This window comes from Anguilla anguilla, chromosome 3 (assembly GCF_013347855.1).
Source record: "Anguilla anguilla isolate fAngAng1 chromosome 3, fAngAng1.pri, whole genome shotgun sequence".
Classification (NCBI taxonomy): domain Eukaryota; kingdom Metazoa; phylum Chordata; class Actinopteri; order Anguilliformes; family Anguillidae; genus Anguilla; species Anguilla anguilla.
This window is the reverse complement of record NC_049203.1, coordinates 23,103,886-23,128,500: the sequence shown is the minus strand read 5'-3', so window position 1 is coordinate 23,128,500 and position 24,615 is coordinate 23,103,886. Positions and strand designations below refer to the sequence as shown.

General features: G+C 39.5%; 1 protein-coding gene across 1 annotated transcript; it reads left to right on the top strand.

Moving 5' to 3' along the window:
- Nucleotides 1-8,676: 8,676 nt before the first annotated feature.
- Nucleotides 8,677-23,525, top strand: LOC118224107 (charged multivesicular body protein 2b-A-like). The gene is made up of 6 exons (XM_035411296.1): nt 8,677-8,871; nt 10,863-10,954; nt 17,040-17,234; nt 19,701-19,803; nt 20,441-20,547; nt 22,464-23,525. The coding sequence occupies exons 1-6, from the start codon at nt 8,838-8,840 to the stop codon at nt 22,575-22,577; spliced, it is 645 nt and encodes a 214-aa protein (XP_035267187.1). The 5' UTR covers nt 8,677-8,837; the 3' UTR covers nt 22,578-23,525.
- Nucleotides 23,526-24,615: the final 1,090 nt, after the last annotated feature.

Genomic DNA, 24,615 nt, shown 5'->3' with positions numbered 1-24,615 from the left:
ATTACAGCCCTTATTATATATTGCCCCATTTTAGGGGACCAAATATAATTGGACAATTGGTTGTTCAGCTTTGCATCATTATTTCAGATACAAGAAAACTAACAAAAGGTCTATTGTGGGTTATTGTTGGAATTTAAATTTTGTCGTTGTTGTCTCTCAACACGAGGACCAAGTAAGACAAGCAATCATGAGGCCGATAAATCATAGTAAATAGATCAGACAAAACATTAGGTGTCAAATTGTTAGGAAGCAAGAACACACTGGTGACCTCACGAATAGCAAACAACCTGGTAGACCATGGAAGACCACTGTACTGGATAACCAAATAAATTTTTCAGTTGTGAAGAAAAACCCCTTTTGAACTGTCAAACATATCAGATCAACGCTGTTTGGGTGTAGGCATATATGTGTCAAAGTCGAACATAAAGAGAAGACTACACCAGCATAACCTCAGAGGGTTCAGATACAAACTTCTGCTAAGCCTCAAGAACAGAATGGCTGGGTTAATATCCTAAAAAATTACTGAGTTCTGGAACAAAGTCTTATGGACAGATGAGTAATAACCTGTAGAAAAGTTATGGGAATAAGAAAGTGTGGAGAAAGAAAATAACTGCTCATGATCCAAAGTGTCCCCTCCCTCATCTGTGAAACATGGTGGAGGTATAGTGTTATGGCTTAGGCATGTATGGCTGCCACTGGAATTGGCTCACTTCTCTTCATTGATGATATGACTGCTGATGGCAATATCAGGATTAATTTTGAAGTGTATGGAAACATCTTATCTGTCCAGATCTAACCAACTCATTGGTCGGCACTTCACCTTGCAGCAGAACAATGACTCCAAACATATTGCTACAGCAACCAAGGAGTTTTTCAGGGCCAACAGAAAATGTACTTTCCCCTGGTCAATCAGAGACATGATTGTCATGTTTTGACGTGGCTAAAAATAACCAAAATACGTTTGAACAGAAAGCAGTCTCTTCCAGTGCCTGAAGTAATTTGAGCTACAGTATCAGACCGAATGATTGAACAATGTATTGCACTGCACTGTTGCAAGCTATATTTACAGGATATGTACCAGACTGGTGTTACACAATGTATGCGCAAATGCGTAATATCTAAAAAGAGAAATAACCATGGAAATGCATTTGAAAACATCAAAATTCAAACAGTACCAAAACGAGCTTTGCAGATATTTGAAAAATCAACACATCTTTGGGATCTAAAGCTGGGTCTTTCCTCCAATAGGGTATACATTATAGATAATAGTGTGGTTAACATCAAATTATGTTCTGTTCATTTAAAATGATGCTATGTTCTTTATCAGTATTTGCACATTTTTGGATGTAAAGCTTGTTTCATACCTAAATAGGTTGATTAAAATAGTCATACCAAAATGCTGCTTCCCAAATAAAATCACCATGTTTTTTCTTAAAAACAGTGCACATTCAGATGGCTGTAATATGTAGTATCATAGTGAAAAGTCTTTTCTGTACAGCAAATTCACGAATTCCATGTTGGTTAACATTTTAATGGGATTTATGTGAAATTTATCAAGTAATAGTTCTAAATTCTGTTCTCCAGTACAGCAGTTACTGTAGGCCTGCCTAACACTAATTAAATTCCATTGTTTACAAAAATAGTGTGTGAGAACTTTAATAAAAAACAAAAACTGGTTCTGTTGGGTCATCAGTAGTTCTCCTTTTGCCTAAACCAATGTTCTACCAGTGCTGATCAAAATTTGTTAAGTTTTATTATTGGTGTAGAAATGGCATTCATGCTGAGTGATTTTGGTGCCATCTACTGTCATGGAGGCAACGACTCTATGCTAAAGACAATTATATGGACGTAATTTCTAAACTGATAGTGGAGTCATCAACCTGGATTCAACCATTGGTTGTCCTCAGGTAAATATTTGTTTTGTTTCTTTGCAAGCACAGTTCACAGTCACACAATCCCCAAGTACGGAGAACACATTTTTGCAATAATCAGCATTGACATTAACATTTATCTGTGAGGCAAAGTGTGTGTGTGTGTGTGTGTGTGTGTGTGTGTCTCTGTGTTTGCTTGTATGCTTCTATGTATACATTGTTTTGATGCTGGTACACTGTATTCCTCAAAGCAATCCCCTCATAGCTAATCATTAAGGAGATGCACTGGAGTTTATGGCAGAAGTGTTGCCTTTAATTCACACTGAAAATGTTGAAACTCACACAGATCAACTATTATATCTGACACTCCTGAAGGCTTTGCTCTGCTATTGCAGCACAATCTCAAGTGCATTCAGCCATTGTAAACCTGCCTACTGTAATATCACATAGAGGACATTGAGGCACTGTCTTTATTATTTACCAGCATTTGCAGTCATTGGCAGAGTTTATATTTATTTTTTTTGTATCAAATTTGCTTAATGTTTTATAGAAATGTTGCATGGTGATAACTGACTGAGAACAATCAAATGCTTAAACCCTTCTGCACCAGTTTGCTTCTTTACAATTTTAAATAATTTGAGGTAGACTCAATCTAAATGTGTAAATTATTGGTTCCTTAATCTTACACTGTAGGATTTAGGTTTGGTGATACTGGTGCACTCATAGAGATCTCTTGTTTTTGAATGTGAGGATTGGATAAGAATTGGTGAAAATGAACAGATTTATATTAAGTGCCTTGCTTTCCTACATTTTAGATGTTGTTTGGTTTAATTTTCTTTAAAATGTAACTACAAACCAGTTTGTAGCTACAAACTCCTACAAACCAGACTTGTATCTGCCAGCTAGTGTGGAATGGTTATGAGTGATTAATTGGCAGGCATTTTTTTTTGGGCTTGATGCATTTTATGTGATTGTGGACAATGAATGTAATAGCAAAAGCTGGACGAATATACTTGATTTTGTTTTGTATGCCTAAACATTACAATTTGCCATGGAAATGAAAGCCTACAGACACCATCAGGCTGTGGGCACACATTGCCTGCCTCCAGAAGTCCTCAGAATGTGTCTTAAACTTAATCAGCATAGCGATGGAGTGTAGCAGGGACCAACAGCTTGGTGGATGGGAGTCTGTCGGATAGAAAGAAACTTAATGCATCATGATAGTTTTGGTTGCCAGATGAGAATAAAGTAGGTGTGCTGTGCTAGTAAACTCAGACAAGCTGATTGTCATTTCCATTTTTAAATGGAACTTACTAAAGCTGTCTTTCTCATTGGTTCTGGACAATGGTGCATCATAGTCTACACATGGCAGGACATAAACCTGTTGTGTTTCCTATGAGAAACAAGGGAGTCGATAGCCCTTATGAAACCAAATTCTCATATTTTTAAGAATAGACTCTTGTACATTGATAATTGCATTAAAATATGGAGGCACTCAAAATACATTTCCAATCCATACCAAAATATTGTCATCATGCTTAATAAAATAATTGGTTATAGTCAGATACATCCGAATGTTACCAAAGTAGAAATGTTTTGTATATTTTGATACATATTTCAGCGCACACACAAATGACAATATATTGTACATTACATTACATTACAGGCATTTGGCAGACGCTCTTATCCAGAGCGACGTACAATAAAGTGTATAACCATAACCAGGAACAAGTATGACGAAACCCCTAGAGAGAAGTACCGGTTCAAGTGCAGGGAACAACCGCATAGTTCAACTTGGACCCTGAAGGTTAAACTGATTAACACTAACACAAACTTGTACATCTCAAGTAAAAGTTTTTTATTTCACCAACTGTTTTAATTGGCTATGGGCTTCAGCTGCAATGGCAAATTTGGGCTTCAGGAATGGCCAATTTAAAAAAAAATGCCAGTACTACCACAGTACAAGCAAAGAAGACAATAAAGATACCCATACAATTGAAGTGCCTGGCTCTGCTTGACGTATGATACTTGTGTTTTGAAGAATGCCGTATATTTTGTTTTCCATAATAATGGTTACAGCAAATGGTTACATTGAATGTATCCATGATTGATTACATCCAGTAAAATTGATATACATATTTTATTATTATTTAATATATTTTAAACCCAATGTATATCCAATTCTTTTGTTCACATTGCAGACTACAGCTCAACTAGCACACTCGAGTGGAGTCGTGGGAAGACCATTCATGCGGTTTTAACATGCAGTCCACAGGTGCCCAATCATCCAGCAAGGGTCGATATAAAGAAATTAAACGTGGACCCTCCCATACCCTGGGTGAGGTGGCCCTATGTAGCTACCAGCCACGGTCAGCATTGGCATGGTCTGGTTTTGGTGTGTGACCATAAGTCTCATCCATGCACCTCAGCATGGTGCCTTAACTGAATGAGCCACCCAGCAGCAATATATATTATGCAGTAGTGTTAGTAGTTGTCTTTGTCTGATTTAAAAGAGAAAAGAGAGGGGGGGGGGGGGGGGGGGGACTCACGGTAATTTCACTTATTATGATTGTCTAGCCAGGCAGGGTCATTTTTGGTCTGAGTGGGCACTGGGTGAGCGGGTTGTTGTTAGTATCGATGCAGCACCATGACAACCTTAAGATTTGGTGTGATGGGACCTGATGGAAATTCAGACTAGGATGCATTTCTGATGTGCCAGCATTGTCGAAACATTGAACATTGCAGTAAAACTGCAGTCTCCTTGTGTACTGGAACATTAAATTATAAAATGTCTGATGGTTTGATGGAGAGGGTAAGGCGGAAGTGTATTAAATTAAGTTGTCCCTAAAATACATTTACTGCAAAGTACTCAGTACTTTTTTACTCAATGTACTTTCCCCTGGACCTGATTCTGGACATGGCACAATGTGTAAATGCTAGGACAAAATGGGTGGGCATGTTTTGTAAAATAACAGCTAATATGGAAAAACACTGTTAGTGCCTACTTACAATTTGAGATGTTTTTCCTTTCTCGCTAATTCTATGTGGTGTAGAAGAGTTGGTGAGAGACAGGACTACTGGAAATAGCTAAAATCATGAAAAAAATGCACTATTCCAGCCTTATGTATTATCCTTATGTATTATTTGTATTGCGTGGCAGACTGTTGCATTTTCTGTTTGCATTTACAACATGGTAATCTGGTCCAGGGTTCCTACATCATAGGACAGTGATTTACTTTCTTAAAATTTTGTTAATTCACATTACAAAGGATAATTCATTTTCATGCTGTCTTTCTCCAGAAAACTTATTTCAGAAAACCTGATAATGAAAATATTTCCCTTTTTTTGTTATGCTTCACATATTGAGCACAGATGGACCTAGACACAGAACCACATTATGGCCACTACTAATACAGTACCATAATTATGGATATGCATGATAATATTAGGGGCATATCAGAATCAGCCAATAATAACGTGAAACAAATGCATTGGTATTGGCCAAACGTTATGATTTTGGCCATATGATGACACACATGACCCGGAAAGGTAAGATATCTGGTGCACTATTCATCAGCATATTCATAGTCATCTGAACATTTTTAACTATTTATTTAATTATTTTTTTACAAGCCAAGCTGACAAGTAAAACTATATATTTCTGCACAAATAAAATCAATTACCTTAGCTTCCATGAATGTGAAAACATGGTGGTAGTTTACATTCATGCCATAATGTAAAACAGGGTTGCATTGGTATTGCCCAACACCAGAAGACATTGGTTATTGATGGGGCCAGAATTTCCATATTTTGCTTCCCTAGCCATAATGTAACTTCCCTGTTGAAGTAAGAGAAAAAATCTCTGTGATAAAAATGACTTTGTCTATGTTAATTGACAACTAAATCAAATATGTTATTGTCCCTAAACTATAGCATAAAATGTACCCCCCCCCCCCCCCCCCCCCAGCCAAATGCTCACGTATTACAAAAAACAGCACAGGGACATTGGAAATTGTCCTTTGTTTTAATAATTATTTAAGTAAATAATAAAAATGTAAATAATGTAATGGTCAAATCAAATACAATCTTCAAAACTGTGCTTTATTTTCAGTAGATATAAGACAGTGGTTATATGTGTTTAAAAAAATATTTTAACAGATCTATCAATGTGAAAATTATGAAGATATAATGATTGTGATTTTAACACCTCAGAGGTGGAGATGTTTAATGACCCAAAGCGTCGATTGTGAACTTTCATTTCCAGATGGTGTTTTCTGTATGTCCTTGCCAGGTGATAATGTAGTCATTTACACTAAAGTCAGAAATATCAAGTTAGCGTGCCTAAAGCATAGCGAATCACAACTAGAAACCAACAATGAACTAAGCTGATGCTAAAACATTTAATCAGAATTCCAAATCCATGCGCTTTATTTTTCTAAAACATATGCAGATTGATACATGTACACAGTTATATATATATATATATAAATATATATACATTAATATTGCACATTGGACATCATCTCAAGACATGGTCCAATTATATTTATAATTAGTTTTGCCTTTATCTTAAAGGTTTTTCATTTATGAAATAACATCAAGACTATCTAGACTTTGTGTAAATCTGCAAAAGGAAAATACATATCTTTTTGAAGTAAGTTAAGGTTCAAGCTTCCAAATTATTTATGGTAATTTGTTTATTCTACCCACTTAACAAGTAGACTACTCTACTAGAGTCATCGAGTGAGACTGATTCATTCAGACTATGAGCATAGCTACTGTAGGATAAGTGGGTATTCTAGAAAAACACAATTCTGCAAATTGGATGATTATACAAAGAGCTGAATCACTGAAACAGTTCAAATAAATGATGTAGTTTTGAGGACTGTTCATGGGAATGAATAACCTCTTCAAAAGTTTTTGCACTGCAGTGAAACATTAGTTCTGAAAATAAATATAGCATTCTCATTAGGAACAGAGAGCAATCAAATATTATTATTATTATTATTAATATTATTATTATTATTATTGATTCTATATCGATTCTATACCCTTGACAGGGTAACCATGTAAAACAATAAATATCATACTAATTGCGGATGTGTTTGGCTAGCTTTAAAAATGGTCCTTTTGTGCCTTCTTGGTGATATCACGCTTTTGCATTTCTGAAAGTAACAAAGATGTTCTCCACTTCTGTAAGTCACTTAGGATAAGAGCATCAGCTTAATGAATGTAACATTATGAATGTAATGCAACTGAACAGATGACAGAAAAAGACAAACAATACACTAACAGGAACTGGACTAATATTGTGATACAATTATAAGGTCAAATACTGTAATTACTCAAAGGATACAAAGGACTTAATAGTGAAATGTTGAACACAGACTATGTCCCAAAAGATAATATTATGTATGTATTATTATCCTTCTTATATTCTTAGTTTTGTGCTCACTACTGAAAATGGGCTCAGTCTTTTATGCAGCACCAGCTTCTTTAATAATTAAGACATAAATTAAAATCAATTTTTATACAGAGCCTTTTACAAAGAATTTGTTGCACTGTGCTTTGCAGTGTATCCTAGGCTGTGACAGTGGCACAGAAAAACTCCCTGTGGATGGTGTGTGAGAAGAAACCATTCTCTTCTATGCTATCGATAGAAAACAAAGATACTGGGGAAATTGCAACATAATGACCCTGCCAATAGTTGGTCTTTGTTTTAGCCAAGTCTGGGTCTAGCCATTTTTTCTCCATGTGGGCAAGAATACAATTCACCTTCCCTCACTGGAAGGTTTCAGATATAGTTTGAGCTAAAATGGTTATGCTTACTGAGTAGCTTAACAACAGTTTTCTCTGGTAATTCAGATAGGAAAGGGAAATTGGACATTTACACACACACACACACACACACACACACACACACACATACACACACACACACACACACACACACACACACACATATTTTTTCAGATGACCAGGATTGAGTGTTTTTCAGTGTGGGTTTAATCACGAGCCATGTGGGATTCTGGCACATATCTTGTTAGATGTGTTAATGATTTTCAGCATATGCTGGCTGGTCTCTTGTGGTTTCTAATTTGTCATTAAAAAGATAATAGAACCATTTTTACTGCAATTAGTGGGGAGATTTTTCACTTCTGGCAATAGTTTTTGAGTCAGTTTATTTATGGTATTAACAAATCCGTTGAGTCATTTTGCTTATGGTATTGTGTTATGCTAAACCCTGTCTACCTTGACCAGGGCTTAACCATAAAAGGGTGTGTGTGTTGAGTATCGACAGAAAATGACTATGCTGGGCACCACCAAAAAAACTTTGCAAAAGGCCACACCCCCCTAATACCCTTCTTACAATATATGTCTCCACCCAACTACAAATAACTAATTTAATATGCCATTTCTAAACAATATTAATTTCTGCTTAACCCTTGGGCTGAAATTACTGAGATACAGGAATAAGAACTAGTAACCATTCAGGCTGATTGCTGTAAATGAACTAGACTACAATGACTAAAAGGCAATTGGCACCTGTTGATGAAAGATTGTCGTTCAGTTTAAAGAAAAGTGTTGTCTCCGTTTAACAATCCATTTAGACTGCAGGTTTCTCTTTCTCTCGCCATAGGAAAAAAATAGTTGTACCTCAGTAATTTATTTTTAGAAAAACCACCGCGATACCCGTCAGACTGAATGATTCCCAAACGCATGAATTCACAGTGAGCTCTGGAGTGAAACTACCCACCCTACAAATACGGAAAGTATCTTTAGTGACGTCAAATGAAGTGACTATCACGTGTAACTTGCAGCAGTTTCTGGTCAGGAATCAACCAGGAAGTAAAGTAATACAAATAACGTTAGACTGACAGGGGAGTTGTTGACAGACTTTTTGTATGAATACATAGTTGTTTCGCATTTCTTATATATCTCGCCAAGAATAAACATTTGTTAAACATGGCCTCTTTATTTAAAAAGAAGACGGTTGAGGGTGAGTTCCTATTCTCCGGCACTGTTTACAATTTAGCTAACGTTTGAGCTAGCTAACTTTAGCTAGACAGCTAGCTAGTAAGATAGCAAGCTGCTTCAGCTACTTAACGTGATTAATACAGTGCACGTTTGGTTACTGAGCTCGTCTAGGTAACGCCTAACCTACTAGATTGCTATAGCTGAGCTGCTCTAGTTTCAACTAACGCTAGTTACTTTGCATTGATTAGTCAAATTAGCTACCTGTTTGCTGCCGATACTAGCATTACTCGTAACTTAGCAATGATAACGTCATAGCTAGCGTGCTTGTATTAGCAAACACCATTCTTGCTATGACAATGTATTTTGGGCCTTTTAGTCCGCTACCAAGCTAGCTTGCAGATGCTAGCAAACAAGTGATCCAGTTGGATCCCCACTAACGTTGCAAACGCCGCCAAGCTTCAAGACTTTATTATTGTGCAATAACTTAGCTAACGCTATCTGTTTAGCCCACCAGCTGGCCAAGTCTTGGTGGAGAGGTCTTGCTTTTGAGAATATTTCCATTCTTTCTTCCACACAATTGAAATGGAACCAGCCAGCAAGTTTAGGTGTAACTTTGGCTGCTATTTCTGGATTTTTAACAAATGTAGGTTTACGATATTCTCCTTTGTTCACCCATTGCATTGTAGTTCAGTAGAACAGTTCATAAATGTACACGGGGTCTGTTTGATCTACCGGTGATAGATTTACATTTCTTTTCTAGTAGCCTAAATTATTGACGAATTTCCCTTCTGTGCGTTCTGCAGTTAATCAGTTCTGTCTCTGGTTTCTGCTGAGTCTTGATTTTCCTAAATATGTTTCGTCATTTTGTTTGAAATAATAGAATAGTTGAGGTAGCCTAATCAATCTTGTGAAGAGCCCTAATCAATATGTGTGTTCGATTCTAGTCAAATGTGTGGTGGCACTGGCTTAGAAACCTTTATGTAAACTTTTTTTGATGGGTCAGAAATGAAGCCATCTTCATTTAGGCTATTTAAACCCGTCTGCCATTTTTTGTTTTCTTTTTAATTTTTCCTGCTATGGACCTCTTTTTAGATGAGTCTGAAATAAAAAGCTGAATGAATAAATTAATAAAATATGTGGCAAGCCCCCAGTCCAGAATTTTCACGTTTGAGCGTTTTAATGTGACTTCCATTAATAGCAACAATTGTCATTACTTCTTGGCAGCAGATTAAATAGTGCTGTGTCTTTGAATTCACACGCAGGAATGCGATTAGAAATGAATCTGGCCAGGGTGTAATTTTTTGAATTTGTAGAAGAAAATTAAGATGAACGTTGGATTTTACCCGGAAACGTGGTTTTATTAAATGTCTGTAAATTACATGTGTGGTGACAGTACAAGTTCTCGTGTTCATCTGTTCATCAAGCCTATCTTTTAAATTCTGTTACCAAGGACTAGAAAGTAATTGGTCAGATTATTTCAACACTTCATCGTTGAAATAATCTTCTCATTTCACTGATCAGAGATGATAAATTATGAAACATAACATAGCCTGAATCTGGAACAGCTAGTGACATCGTATGTCCACAGGGAGCCACTGGATGCACTAATATGAATAAAATCACAGACTGTCAGTTCATAAGGGAGAACAACATTTCTCATTTAACCTGGCCAAAGCTTTAAGACAATTCAGACAATTAGTACATTTTAGACAAGTAGTATATTCTTATAAAATTACTGTCAAACAGTTGAATTTTTTTTTTGATACGTAGGAACAGTTGTTACTGTGGCCTGTTGTTTCGCATTGAACTGATATTCCACCTCCTCAGTAGAGGCACTAGTACTACTACTACTACTACTACTAATAATCTGGCCCAATCACTAGAGGAGCCAACCTTTTACAGCAGGCTGCCTGATACCCTCGTGACAAACACACTGTATTACCTTTGACGCAACACCCTGCTGTTTCCTCTTCATTGATTCACCTAGTGACCCTGTCTTCTCTCCTGTCTCAGATGTCATAAAGGAACAGAACAAGGAGCTGAAGGGGACCCAGAGACAGATTGCCAGAGATCGAACTTCCCTGGAGAAGCAGGAAAAGCAGATTGTAAGCGGAGCACAAAATGGAGCCCTCTCTCATCCTCTTTGTCGGTGTCGCCAGAGCGCGAACCCATTTCCCACGCTAAACCGGTTTACCTGCCCTCTCTGTCCGTCCCCCCGTGCGTGTCTCTGTCCACACCAAGCGGCCAAAACCAGACTTCGTTTTTGAAGCTCATTTCCTGGTCTTGTTGTTCCTGGTTGCTCACTAGCGCCACTACGGTTGGCTCCAGTATAGGTGTTTTCATATCCGGTTTCCATGTAAGTCTACGGTACAAATGCGGTCAAAATACAAAGTCAATAATTTTTTCTCATGAGAACAAATAGTCACAGTATGTGTATTTTATTCGTCTTATGACTGTCCATGGGTCGATTTCATGATTTATTGTGTCATTTGGGCACTGTTATAATATTTGTTGTGGACCAATGAGGTACAGTTTGCGTCACTTCCTGATTACTGCAACGACTAAGCTACATTAGGGGCTACAGTTTATGGTCACTGGGGTGGGCGGTGGCGCCTCTTGGCCTTGATATTGCGGCTCCGACCACGGTCCACCTGTGCGAAGTCAGAAAATGCAGGCATCCCATTTCGTAGTGATTTCATTATGGCGTGTGCTATTTACAGCTGCACTAGACGACCATAAAATAATCCTCCTCTGAAGTTTTTCGGTAGCCGAGTCATTTTTGCTATTTCCTTTAGCCTACTTAACCAAATAATTAGTTGGCAGAAAGCGTAATCAGCTTGCTATATTTGTAGTCCAGTAGCCTATGCTAAAACAGTTCGCAACTTCGGCTACCAAGCCATTTGACTAGCTAGCTAACCCTAACCGGCAAATATTCAATCTGTCAAACGTGTCTGACGGCTTGTCAGTCGTGTAGCCTACATTCCGTAAATGTCTACATGAGCCATGCTTCACGCATGTGACAAAGCTACTATAATCCCGATTTTGGGATAAACACTGCAAAGATAACTGAACATGATTGTATTATTAATGTCATACATATAACGTGATTGGCCTACATGACACAGTACAGTCACGAATGTAAATTAAACTCCGTAAACATTTGATAATATATTTTAAAACATAACGGCAGACAGTCAGCTAGCCTCAAGTTCGTTATGCAATTGTTCGTTCAGGTTGATGGGCTTTTCCGCACCGGACTGTCAATCACATTGTAAAATCACAGAGCCGCTTAACTCTATGGTTTTGGCTCCAAATCGACATCATGGCCGCACCCGCCGTTGAGCTTCAAAACGTGTTTTAGAGACCCACGGAGAGTCAATGGGTGACGTCACAGTAGCTTTGTCCATATTTTTTACAGTCTCTGGTCCACACTCTGACTGAGTGGAACTGGGGCACCTAGAGCCTTTCAGCAATTTTTGATAAACAGGACAAGACTGACATTTCGATGTGTGCGTCTTCCTCATAGTCCAGGCGAAGGACGTCTTAGACGTCAAAATGGTCGTTTGCTACTGTCCTGTTTCTTATATGTACGGTCAGCACAGAAACTCTCTGTGCCCTCCTCAGAGTCTGGGCCTGGCAAGAAAAGGGCAGAACAGGAAGTCTCTGTGTGCTGTAGCGCTCTTCATTCTCTAGGTTAGTCTGTTTTGAGGTTATCTGGGTAAGGGTCATTTTTGCATACGATTATTTCCGGTTGTTGAGTGCCGGTCTATTCTTCTTTAAAGTAGCTGGGCTGGAGCGCATCTGGTGCTGCCATTTTTGGCTTCTCCCTATTCAGTCTCTCTGCCAAAACAAGCTCTTTACATGCTTTCTGTTAATGAGGCTGCAAATCGGTGGGAAATGACCCAGAGTGTCTCAGTTTTTCTACTGATAGGTGTATGGAAAAGACAGCTGGACATTTCAAAACTTCCCTTCCTGTCTTGGTTTATTCCACCAAAAAGAGTAATTGTGATGCAAATTCTTTCAAAAGTGTAACAGAACTGTTGTTGCTGTATACAGAGGTCGAGTTTCGAATGCCTGGACCCTCCCACTTTATTACCATGTAATGAGGATGCTGGCTTTTTTTTGTGCAGTTACAGAAGATGCATCAGATGTGCGGCTTGGGGCCCATAAAAACTGTTTATCCTGTAGGTGTTGACAACCTGTCCGTCACCACCTACGTGATGAGTAGTCCAGTCATTGTAATGAGGAGCCAGGGGCTCTCCTCCAGCATTCTTCTTGTCTTCCTACACAGGCGGAATGAGCAATCATATCCAAAGTAATGAATTTTTTATTTTTTTTATAAGCTTCATTTTAAAATTATTTGGTGGAAGTAAACCTAAGCTTCACATGATTTTGCCTTGTTTGTCATTAACAAAAAAAAAAATAATTAAAAAAAACAAAATATATATATATATGACTGCACATCGTCATGTGGGTGGCAGGGTGGTGAAGTGTGTAGCACTGTTGCCTCACAGCAAGAAGGTCTTGGGTTTGAATCCCAGGCCTGGGCCTTTCTGTGTGGAGTTTGCATGTTCTCCCTGTGTCTGCGTGGGTTCCCTTCGGGAACTTTGGTTTCCTGTAGGCTAATCTGCTCCAGCAGTGCATGCTGGGAAAGGCTCCAGTACCCCCCCGCGACCCTGCCCAGGATAAGCGGGTATAGATAATGGATGGTTGTATGGACTGCGTAGCATTTGAAGTCATCCCTCATGAACATACAGGAAACGTTCTACAGCTGTTTCAGGTCATACCTTGTTTCACGTTAAATGTACGAAAGACACACAGGGCAAAATTCATTGCGGTTTGATGTGCTCCCACCCGTTTTGAGGATAAGGTCACGCACATAGTTAATCTGCGTTTAGCTGACAGCTTTGTGTGATAGTCGGTGGTCGCGTGGAGAGCAGTACAAAAGCACAGTAATAAGCCGCGTTTCCACCGCAGGAACTATACCCCGGAACTAGGAACCTTTTGAGGAACTCAGTGCGTTTCCACCGCAGGAACTAGGGTCTAAATTTAGTTCTGGGGGCTTTGTTTTACCCCCCAAAACGTTCCTGCTCGGGGGGTAGTACTTTCCGAAAGTACAGGAACCTTTTGGGTGGAGCTTGCAGCGCTGAACATTTCTGATTGGTCGAGTACTCGTAGCATTTGTGTTGTATTTATTTTCCGCCATTACCCGCCATGTTTGAAAATATGCAGCGGCAAACCAATTTATTTTCATAATAACTTCAAATCAAACTTGTATGTTATGCGGCGCAGTAGCCTACTTTTGGTTATAGCCTGTCAACGTCTTGGAATTATAACGTGTGCTCTTCTGTTCTTTTCTTGCTTTAGTATTCGTTTTATAAAATGCTAAGCATTCGTGCTGGGACAGCATATTACGTAGGCTACCAAAACATTCAAACGGATTAATTCGGTTGCTGAATATTTTCTTCCGGATTTTCTTTGTTAGCCCGTTGTAATTGACTCAAAACGTTTGATACAGTTATGTGAGGTATGCGGTAGTTCTGCATAATTAACATTGGTGATACAGTACAAGCAAACTGGAAATCACCTTCCGCACTTTTTATCCGGGTAAAATAACAGGTTAATTCTAGTAATCTTCCCTTTAGCTTTTTCAGACTGCCGTAATTTTACTCAATTTTACTGCCATTTTTCAATTCCACGAAAAGACCAGGAAGACTATGGACTCATTTATGGTGCATGGTTCGCATCTGGAGGGCACACTTCGCTGCTCGGCTAGCAGTAACTTCGAAGGAAAGCAAACGGTGGCTGTACCACTACTAATTAACATTTTCACGCAAGTCCGAGTTTTCGTTCTATTCTTGTCATTTTGCGATTAGCCTATATGGAATTGACGACGAGAAAGTAATAAAACAGCAAATTGTTTACAAGGTGTGCATGTTTTCTGCTGTTAATGAATGTGTTTGAGAGGATATATGAAAATCAATAAATACAAAAGTAACCATATATAGTCATTGTTGGTAACCCGTTGTAAGTGGAATAAACCCCTCCGGGCTGTCCCGGTTATTAGAAAATAATGTAGGCTACTTCGGTGGTAGTATGGGGTTACAGAAGAAATCATATGACAGATGGACCGACGACAACGTCAGTGGGCTAATTTGCCTAATCTTCGCGGTACTTTAGACCCCGGTGGAAACGCAGACGACCATTGGCTGAAGGAACCTTTTAGTTCCTGGTAAAGTAGTTCCTGGGTAATTTTGGTGGAAACGCGGCTATAGTTTCCATTTTGAAGGAATAATAATCACATTCATTCTCAAAATGAACGTCTGTCTCTGTTCAGCTTTTGGAGTATGCAACACACTATGAGTTAATATTGCCTCTGAGGCTCTTATTCTGCTCCATTCATTCTTATCTGTTAAACGGCTGCACGGTGTTCTTCATATAAAATTCAATTTTTAATGGACTCTCGTACAGCAGCTGTATTTTGAGTGTATATTAAGCCTTTTCAGCGGCTGCCAGTGAATTAGTAGGAACCTGTCCAGAAGGGATCGGTCAGCTTTGGTGCTGTTGGCATCAGTCACATTGTGCTTTAGGTCATACTGTCAGTACGGGAACTTATGTGCCTCTGTAAGCAGTGATGGTAGGACGCCTTGTTCTCCTTAACTGTCACATGGAATCTTAATATAAAACATTGAGCAGTTTGGTCAAAGGAAGCAATTCATTTGATGTCATTATGAATCATTGGATTTACAAGTATTACTTTAAGTAAAAAGCCTGCTGCTGTCTGTAAGATCTTGGCACCTTTTGATAAATGGAGAACTAATATTTGGCAACTGCCATAAAGTAAAGCGCAGGCAGAGAGGCAACTTAGAGGTTGCACGTTCTATTCCGTGCTGGGGCAGTGCTATCTTTCCCTTGAGCAAAGGTACTTACCCTGAATTGTTTCGGTTATAAGTCCAACTATATAAATGTATTGCATGTAAACAAAAATGTAAGTTGTGTAAATCACTCTGGATATGAATATCTGCAAGATATGTTAGTGTTATGTGATGCGATCAAACTTATGTCACATAGAAACTTCACATTTGCATGAATATGTCCCTGGTCCCTGTGCCTCTAGTTTTGTAAAAATCCACAGTTCCACCTCTTCCTTTCACTTGCCACAACTGGCCAGCCAGTGTAATGGCCAAGTTGGCCAACCCCAGATATACAGTACCTGCCTAAGACCCTAGAGTTTATCCTAAGTGAAACACTGTAACCAAAAAGTCTTACCTTCAGCTTGGTTGTTGTAATTGACAGATAGTAACTATTATCTACTATTACTATAATACTGTCTACTATTTACAGATCGATTAGAGAAGGAAATTTTTCCTTTGCTAGAGCAGAGTAGACCACCGTACAGAAAACTCTACTCGGTGCTCAGAGCTAAAACAGGAATGACTTTCTGTCGTGGCTGTGAAGCGCATGCGCTTGGTCCCCTCATCATAAGAAGGTGAATCGGCCGGTGTCGTTTCACGTTTCGCTCTGTATCGTTTTAATATAAAGCTGTTGCAAAAAGATGCCAGCCCTGTTTTGTGCTTACATAAGAGATCCTCTCTCTGGACCCATTTTCAGTGCCTCTTTTTCACCGTTCCTGACTGCACGCATTGTACTTTCACAGTCTACGAGTGGATTAGGGACAATAAACGCAGCCTACGTGAGCGCATGCCCTTCACTGCCGATGAAAATTCTGTCCGCGTCGCTAGACGTCCTGTCTGTGTGATGCCAAGTGTATGCAGCTGTGATAATCTGAATAGGCCTGTTGTTGAATATAATTGTGGCGTCTTCAGAGTGCTTTACATAATACCATTTACCGAGCTGTTTAAGGAAAAACAAATAATTTGCGATGGATTTATTTTTTTCTCCCCGGGGGATTCAATCTCATTGTGGCAGTCTTGGTTCTGTCTGCTCGGAGGTGTAGAGGACGTTCAGATAGATTTATTGTGACTGGAAAACGATTGTCGGGTTTTGTTATTAATTCAGCATTTCTTGACTAAGGCTCTTGGGCTGCCATTAAGAGCTGGTGTGAATGAAATTTGTTTTTGCAAAGGCCCATGGGAGTTAACGGTTACAGGGAATGTAGATGCAAGCTCTGATGTTCTCCTGTGAGGAACTGGGATCGATTATAATCTCTGTTTTTCTTTTCTCTTACAGGAGCTGGAAATCAAGAAAATGGCCAAGTCAGGGAACAAGGACGCCTGCAAGATTCTGGCCAAGCAGCTGGTCCAGCTGAGGAAACAGAAGAACCGCACGTACGCCGTGAGCTCAAAGGTCACCTCCATGTCCACGCAGACCAAGGTCATGAACTCCCAGATGAAAATGGCGGGCGCCATGGCCACCACGACCAAAGTAAGACATCCTTCGCAACCGTCTCTACCTTTCCTTCTTTCCTCTGTGCGCTGAGGCCCCCCACGTCTTCAGGGTTCAACTTGGTTCTCCTCCTAACCCCACTCTTAAAGAGTGATTGCACTCACTGTTTCAGCCTGGCTCCAACTACTACACGATTTTGAAAAATGCATCCTGGGGTGGGTGGAGTAGGTGTGTCCATCTCATTTGCATAAAGTATTCTGTATGCAAGTGAATTTGTACCGCAGAGCTGCACCAGTCTTATGAAACTCGGATCTGTCAGCTGTCAAACTGTCAAACTAGCCATTGCAGATCAAATATGAATCAATATTCAGCCAATTTCTCAATATTCAGCCTCAAATCTTTTCAGAAACATATTTTAGTGGACAGTTTAGGTGGGATATGGGAAAGTGTATGAACAGACCGCTAGGTTTCTCCGGTTAGAAGAACTTTGGGCCGAAACCAGTCTAGCCAATCAGGTGCCGGCAGTGTTCTATCGTATTAAAAAGTGAATGGACAAATTTGTGGGTGGCAACAATTTTCCCGCTCGATGTATTGATCGACATACATACAGAGTGGAATGCAGAAAGAATGTTTCAAACATTAGAGGGCAGCACCAAAAAAATTTCTACCAGTTTTTTTCTGATAAAATTATATTATTTCAGAAATGTTGAAAGAACTGCATGGATTAATATGTTCAATTATAAAGTAGGCATACAAACATGTTTACGGCTAAAAAAAAAGTGATCTAGGGTGTAATTATCTTTTAACACTCATTTCTAATTCTGGTTGTTCTATTTTTTTATGGCTTGTTATAGATATTATATGTCTGTATTCAGGATATGTATTAGGCTATGTTTCTTGGTTGACATAATATATTTACACCTATTATTTAGTGTTATCGCATATGCATTTGCTGGTCTAGGAACAGTTAGTCAGATCTGACACTGTTGCTTACATAACTAAGGTGGATGTACTTGTTCCCTTGCATTGTCAATCACTCTGCATAAGAGTGTCTGCAAAAATAATGTAATTTAAAGGTCCTTGAACTCGCAGCTCTGTGATTTGTGCATACATTAATGTCATGGTTTTTTGTTATTTTCCGTTGTATAATACCATTTCAACACAATTTCCTGCAAAACGCTGGACAGACAAATGCAGTGGTAAAAAACACTCTTGTGTTTTATCAATATCACAAGAATGTTTTTTTCAAATTGGATTTCACATTGAAAGACCCAGAAATATTAGCCAGCTTAAAGTTTGTGTAAAGGTAGGATTCTAAAATCGCTTACAGTGTAAGGTGAACTGAACCTGCTGGTACAGCTGCAGTCTGTGTTTGTCACCTGATGTTGAAGCTTCTGCTTTGTAAAGGTTTGCTCCGGTTTTAACAGAATAGGGGAAATCAGTGTTTTAGGGAAATGCTAACGCTGGTAGGCTATAGGCTACCATTTCACTGTATAATGACTCAGGACAACATTGATGGAAATTAATGATTTATTGAGAATTTGCTTAAGGCACAACAGATATTTAAATAACCGTTCCAAGTTGTTTGCATGTTTTATTTGGAATAACCCAACTAACTGCTCATTTAATATACAGTATGCACCGGTAGGGGTACCGGTTTTGGGGCTAGGCTTGTAACTGAGAGATTCCCAGGTTGTGCACTGCCATTGTACCCTTGAGCAAGATCCTCAACCTGATTTGCAGGGTATATAAATGGATTGTATGTATGAAAAAGTAAGCTATGCATCTGATAAATGTTAAATGTTAAAGACATACTATGCAGGATTTTTTTTTAGCCTGTGTTTACCATCAAAGAGTCTCCTCTGTCTTCAACCCTGAGTACCCGAGACACGAGACATGACATTTCATTAGAAACTACAGTGTGAAACGAGGCTGCATTGTCCAGCCAAGACCATGAGCTGGACATTTACAAATGTCAAAATGATGAAAAACCAGTAGCTAGAGGTAACATTCCTTACCGGTCCAGCAGAAAACAAGCCAGCTCTGCATCACTTTTCATCAACATTTTTTGCGAAGTTCAGCTGACGCCACCTAGGAAAAGCAATTCCAAGTTTACAGTAACTCTAGCTTTTGAACAGGCCCTGCCGGCTTGTCTTTTTGCTTTGCTGTATCTGAGCGCTTACTGCGGCTAGCTAGCTATGGCAACAAACACTCAGTCGAAATCTGATCCCAAACCACAAGCTCTGTAGCCGCACCCACCCCTCCCCACGCAGAAAAGAGTGCCACGCCCAGAAACACCCCAACACATTTCAGAATAACAAAGGTGTACAAACTTGGCGAAAGTGCATAAAGACAGAGATTTCCAGTGAATCATGGATACAGTATACCTTAACGTGGTTATTTTTATTATATTTTTAAGTTAAAAATCCTGCATAGTATGCCTTTAATGTGATGGATTGGTTTGTGTGATCCCTGTAAGGTGACTCTGTTTAAATTCCCTTCCAGACTATGCAGGCAGTGAATAAGAAAATGGACCCCCAGAAGACCCTGCAGACCATGCAGAACTTCCAGAAGGAGAACATGAAGATGGGCATGACAGAGGAAATGAGTAAGATTCCCAATGATTTGACCTGAATGTGAAAATGAATATTTAAATGAACAGGGCATTATGAATAATGTATTACTTATATAAATTAATTCTCCAAAGTCCGGTCCTGCATTTAAATGTGAAACATGCCCTGAGGATTTGAAGCAGTAACTCAACATCCTCATCCCCATCACCCTGTTTTTGACACTGCACAGCCTCTTTCCACTACCATGCATTCCCGTAAAAGCAGATTTATTAACATGTCTTGGTTGTAAATCCCCCTCTGCCAATGGCTCCTCCTGTGGAGAAGGTTCAAAACGGTTCATGGTAATAGGAGGCTCCTGGCTCTTTGCCATAGATGGATCAGCTCGTGAAAGGAATGTCAAGCTTTATATGCCAGTCTAAACGTAGGTTATGCAAGGAGGGCTGCAGTGTCTGCTGGGTTTTGTGGTTTCACAAGGTGTGTGTAGTTTTTTTTTTAGTCAATCCTTGGCTTAAATTAATGGCCCAGGTCATGAATCTGAGATCCCTGGGCTAAATAAATGTGACTGGGTTTTTGAATAGCGGAAAAGCAAGATTGGCTGCTACTAAATGACGGATTTTACGGCCATTTTAAGGTTTACTGGCTTTCACAACCTGTTTCTCCTTCCTCGCCTAGTCAACGACACCTTGGACGAGCTCTTCGATGAGTCTGGCGACGAGGAGGAATCCGAGGGCATCGTGAACCAGGTTCTGGACGAGATCGGCATCGAGATCTCTGGAAAGGTGAGCGCGACCGAGATGCCATTGCCGTGGCTGGCCACCGTTGCCATGGCAGTTGGGGACCACAGAACATTTTTTTTATTCCTTTATCTCTTTACCCAGCTGTGATATTAGTGCTGGGCATGAGATGTAGTTGCTAGTGGAAACAGACTGAGACCGGCACTAGAAGCTTCTTGTCTGTCTGGCACACACAGGATAAATGTGCTCATGCTCTTCATAAGTTGTATTAAAAAGATTTGCTTTTTCCCCCCCTCAGATTCATTTTAATACTACCAAACTGTGCACGAAGAAACAGCATGATTTGATAATAATTGTATGTTAATCAAATTTTCCATTTTTCCATATCAATTTTCCATTAAAAGTAAAAATATCTATTCCGCTGTGCAGGGTAGTAGTAAGCATTTTCATAGCCAGAACGTCCCAAGAAGTCATTGATTTTTAATGCCATTCTCTTGCATTGGCTTTAGTTGCGAACGTCATGAACGTCCTTTGCCAAGTGCATAGAACAATAATAACCACTAATGACGAGCACTCAGGGCAGTAATAACTGACACAATTGACAAGGAGAGAGCAGAGCAATAACTGATGATAACGATGAGCACAGACATCAGCAATAACTGACACTAACAATGAGCACAGTGAGCAGTAATATCTGATGCTAACAATGAGCACAGAGAACAGTAATACCCGACTAACGATGAGCCCAAGGAACAGTAATACCTGACTAACGATGAGCACAGAGAACAGTAATGCCCGACTAACGATGAGCACAAAGAACAGTAATAACTGACGCTAATGATGACCACAAAGAACAGTGATAACTGACACTATGAGCATTGAGAACAATATTGCGCGACTAACGATGAGCACAGAGAACAGTAATAAATGACTAACAATGAACACAGAGAACAGTAATATCCGACTAACAATGAGCACAGAGAACAGTAATATCCGACTAACAATGAGCACAAAATTACAGTAAAAACTGCCACTAATGATGAGCACATAGAACAGTGAGAACATATGCTAATGATGAACACAAGGAACAGTATTGAGGGCTGCTAATGATGAACACAAAGAACAGTAATAACCGACACTATGGCATTGAGAACAGTATTACCCAACTCTAACAACGAGCACAGAGAACAGTAATTACCGTCACTAATGATGAACACAAAGAACAGTAATAACCGACACTATGGGCATTGAGAACAGTATTACCCGACTCTAATGATGAGCACAGAGGACAGGAATAACAGACACTAATGATGAACACAAAGAACAGTAATAACCGACAGTGAGCATTGAGAACAGTATTACCCGACTCTAATGATGAGCACAGAGGACAGGAATAACAGACGCTAATGATGAACACAAAGAACAGGAATAACCGACACTATGGGCATTGAGAACAGTATTACCCGACTCTAATGATGAGCACAGAGAACAGTAACAGACATTAATGATGAACATAAAGAACAGTAATAACCGACAGTGAGCATTGAGAACAGTATTACCCGACCCTAATGATGAGCACAGAGGACAGTAATAACAGACGCTAATGATGAACACAAAGAACAGTAATAACCGACACTATGGGCATTGAGAACAGTATTACCCGACTCTAATGATGAGCACAGAGAACAGTAACAGACATTAATGATGAACATAAAGAACAGTAATAACCGACAGTGAGCATTGATAACAGTATTACCCGACTCTATCAATGAGCACAGAGGACAGTAATAACAGACGCTAATGATGAACACAAAGAACAGTAATAACCGACACTATGGGCATTGAGAACAGTATTACCCGACTCTATCGATGAGCACAGAGAACAGTAATAGCCGACACTATGAGCATTGAGAACAGTATTACCCAATTCAGTATTGACCGCTGATGATGATGCTTTGCAGATGGTGGGCGCTCCCTCGGCTGGCAGGAGCCTTCCAAGTGCCTCCGCCTCCAAAGCGGCTGGCATTTCGGACGAGGAGATCGAGAGGCAGCTGAAGGCTCTGGGGGTGGACTGAGGCCCCCCCCCTCCCCCTCCTCTCCGCACCGTCTACCTGGACACCGGGGATTGTGGGAGATCTAAGTGCGCCTTCCACAAACCGATGCAGCCTCTCCTTTTCTTTCCATTGGGTATATGTTTTGGTTAGCCGTTGGCTTGGGAGAGGGATGATTATTGTACAGTACTGTATGAAAAAATATGCATTTTTCCCCCCACGTACCTGACTTAGAGCCAGCCCTTTTTGGCTTGTGTGTGTGTGTGTGTTGTTTCTGGGATGTACCAGGGACACTGGAAGTGGGACAATAATCTGACAATAGGGAAGGGTGGGTGGCACACAGCTAGCGGTAGTTGCTTTGTGCTACATGAACGCAGAACCAGCACTGGGGAACACTTGGCCTTTGTAATGATTGAAATGGCAAAGCACCAAAGCAAGGCTTGTCCTGTTGCACCAACTCCATAGTTTGGCAGTACTGAGGAATTCTTTTGTGCATGGTATATAGGAAAATAAGGAAATCAAGCTCACACAAGAAATCAAGGCCATAATGGTGAGAATGTGATAATTCAATAATTGTGTTTCATAATACAATAATTTCTTTCCGGCAATGTTGGCATTGTAACACACAAATGAGCCTTTTCTGAACACACAGGTTTACTCTCAACATGGTGTGTTAGTGAAAGGGTTTGTCTGTTAAGTTAATGCACTGGCATGAAATTCAGCTGAAACTGACCTCCTACTGAAGTGAATGCATGTACGTTCATGCTCGGGATATTAAAGGAACACTAGTGCAACAGTGGTGTGAAGCTCGCATATTTTTTGGGGTACAATGAATACAGGATGCCAATATATACTGCACCGTGATTATATTCATTGCGGTATGTACAGATAAGTCTTGAGTTTGCATTTTAGGTGGTTTGTAAACAACTGGACCTTTTCCAAATAAATAAATATTTATTTGCTATAAGGACAGTTTGCAGTGTGCTTCATGTTTGTCAGATGGAATTGTGGTGGAATACATGAGGTCATTTTACTAAGAGATTAAATACAGTAACTAGATTTTCCTCATAACTAGTTGCCCGTCTTTGCTCTTTATCCAGAACATCTATTTCTTTCATTTACTCTCGAACTGCACTCTCTCGGTGGCCTGACAAAGATAGGTAAAACTTTAATAAAAACTCCTTTGATTTATATTCAGTGTTTTTTGCTGGCATCGTGGTGGCCTGTTTTACTACTACAGCACCATGTCTGGATGCTGAACGAATTCAGCGACTACTCCCAATTCTATTTCAGATGTATCACATTCTAATTTTCATCCTCCCATAAAATACCTTAGCCATAATTTTTTTATTTCCCACATGCAGGGCTTCAGTTATATTTATGGAATTTAATTTCAAGGATTCCACCCATTTCTTGATTCTGTTTAATTATTAATTATTGAATGACTTTAGTGCACACTCAACTGTTCTCCAATTCTGTGTCATCTGTCAATTTAACTCATGTGTTATTACTGTCCCTATCCAAGATATTTATGTAGATAAAAAAATGAACGTCCCAACACCAGTCCGTGTGGAACTCCCAAGGTCAATCCTAACATGTCTTACATAAAGGCAATTTTAAACTCATTCGGAAGAAACCACTGGTCCATACCCACTGACTTCAATTTCAAAATGAAGCATATGGTTTATGAAATGCTTTTTGCCAATCCAAATGTATCATAAGCCTTATTGGAATAAGAATACTTTCCAGCTTCTTCAATGACAAATAGATTATGTTGGGCATAGCCTCTCTCTGCCCAAACCATATTGGCTATTGCTTAAGATATACATATTTTTTCCCAAGTAACAATTCACATTTATCCCTAATGGTAGATTACACTATTTTTCTATCAGATACAAGTTTAACTGATGAGCCTGTAGTTTCCTGGATCAGCACAGTCACTCTTCTTCTATATTGCTATTATATCATCTTGCTTCCAGTCATCTGGTATGACTCCAAAATACCTGTCCGTGGTATTTGACAATCTCCCCTAGCGCTTCGGGCACTCTTGAATTTATGTCAT

What these genes read in the sequence shown, in the direction of transcription:
- LOC118224107 (XM_035411296.1), top strand. Translation starts at nt 8,838, where the DNA reads ATGGCCTCTTTATTTAAAAAGAAGACGGTTGAGG. An exon ending in AGAAGCAGGAAAAGCAGATT is followed by an intron (nt 10,955 to 17,039) that starts GTAAGCGGAGCA and finishes TTTCTCTTACAG; the next exon opens with GAGCTGGAAATCAAGAAAAT. An exon ending in CCATGGCCACCACGACCAAA is followed by an intron (nt 17,235 to 19,700) that starts GTAAGACATCCT and finishes ATTCCCTTCCAG; the next exon opens with ACTATGCAGGCAGTGAATAA.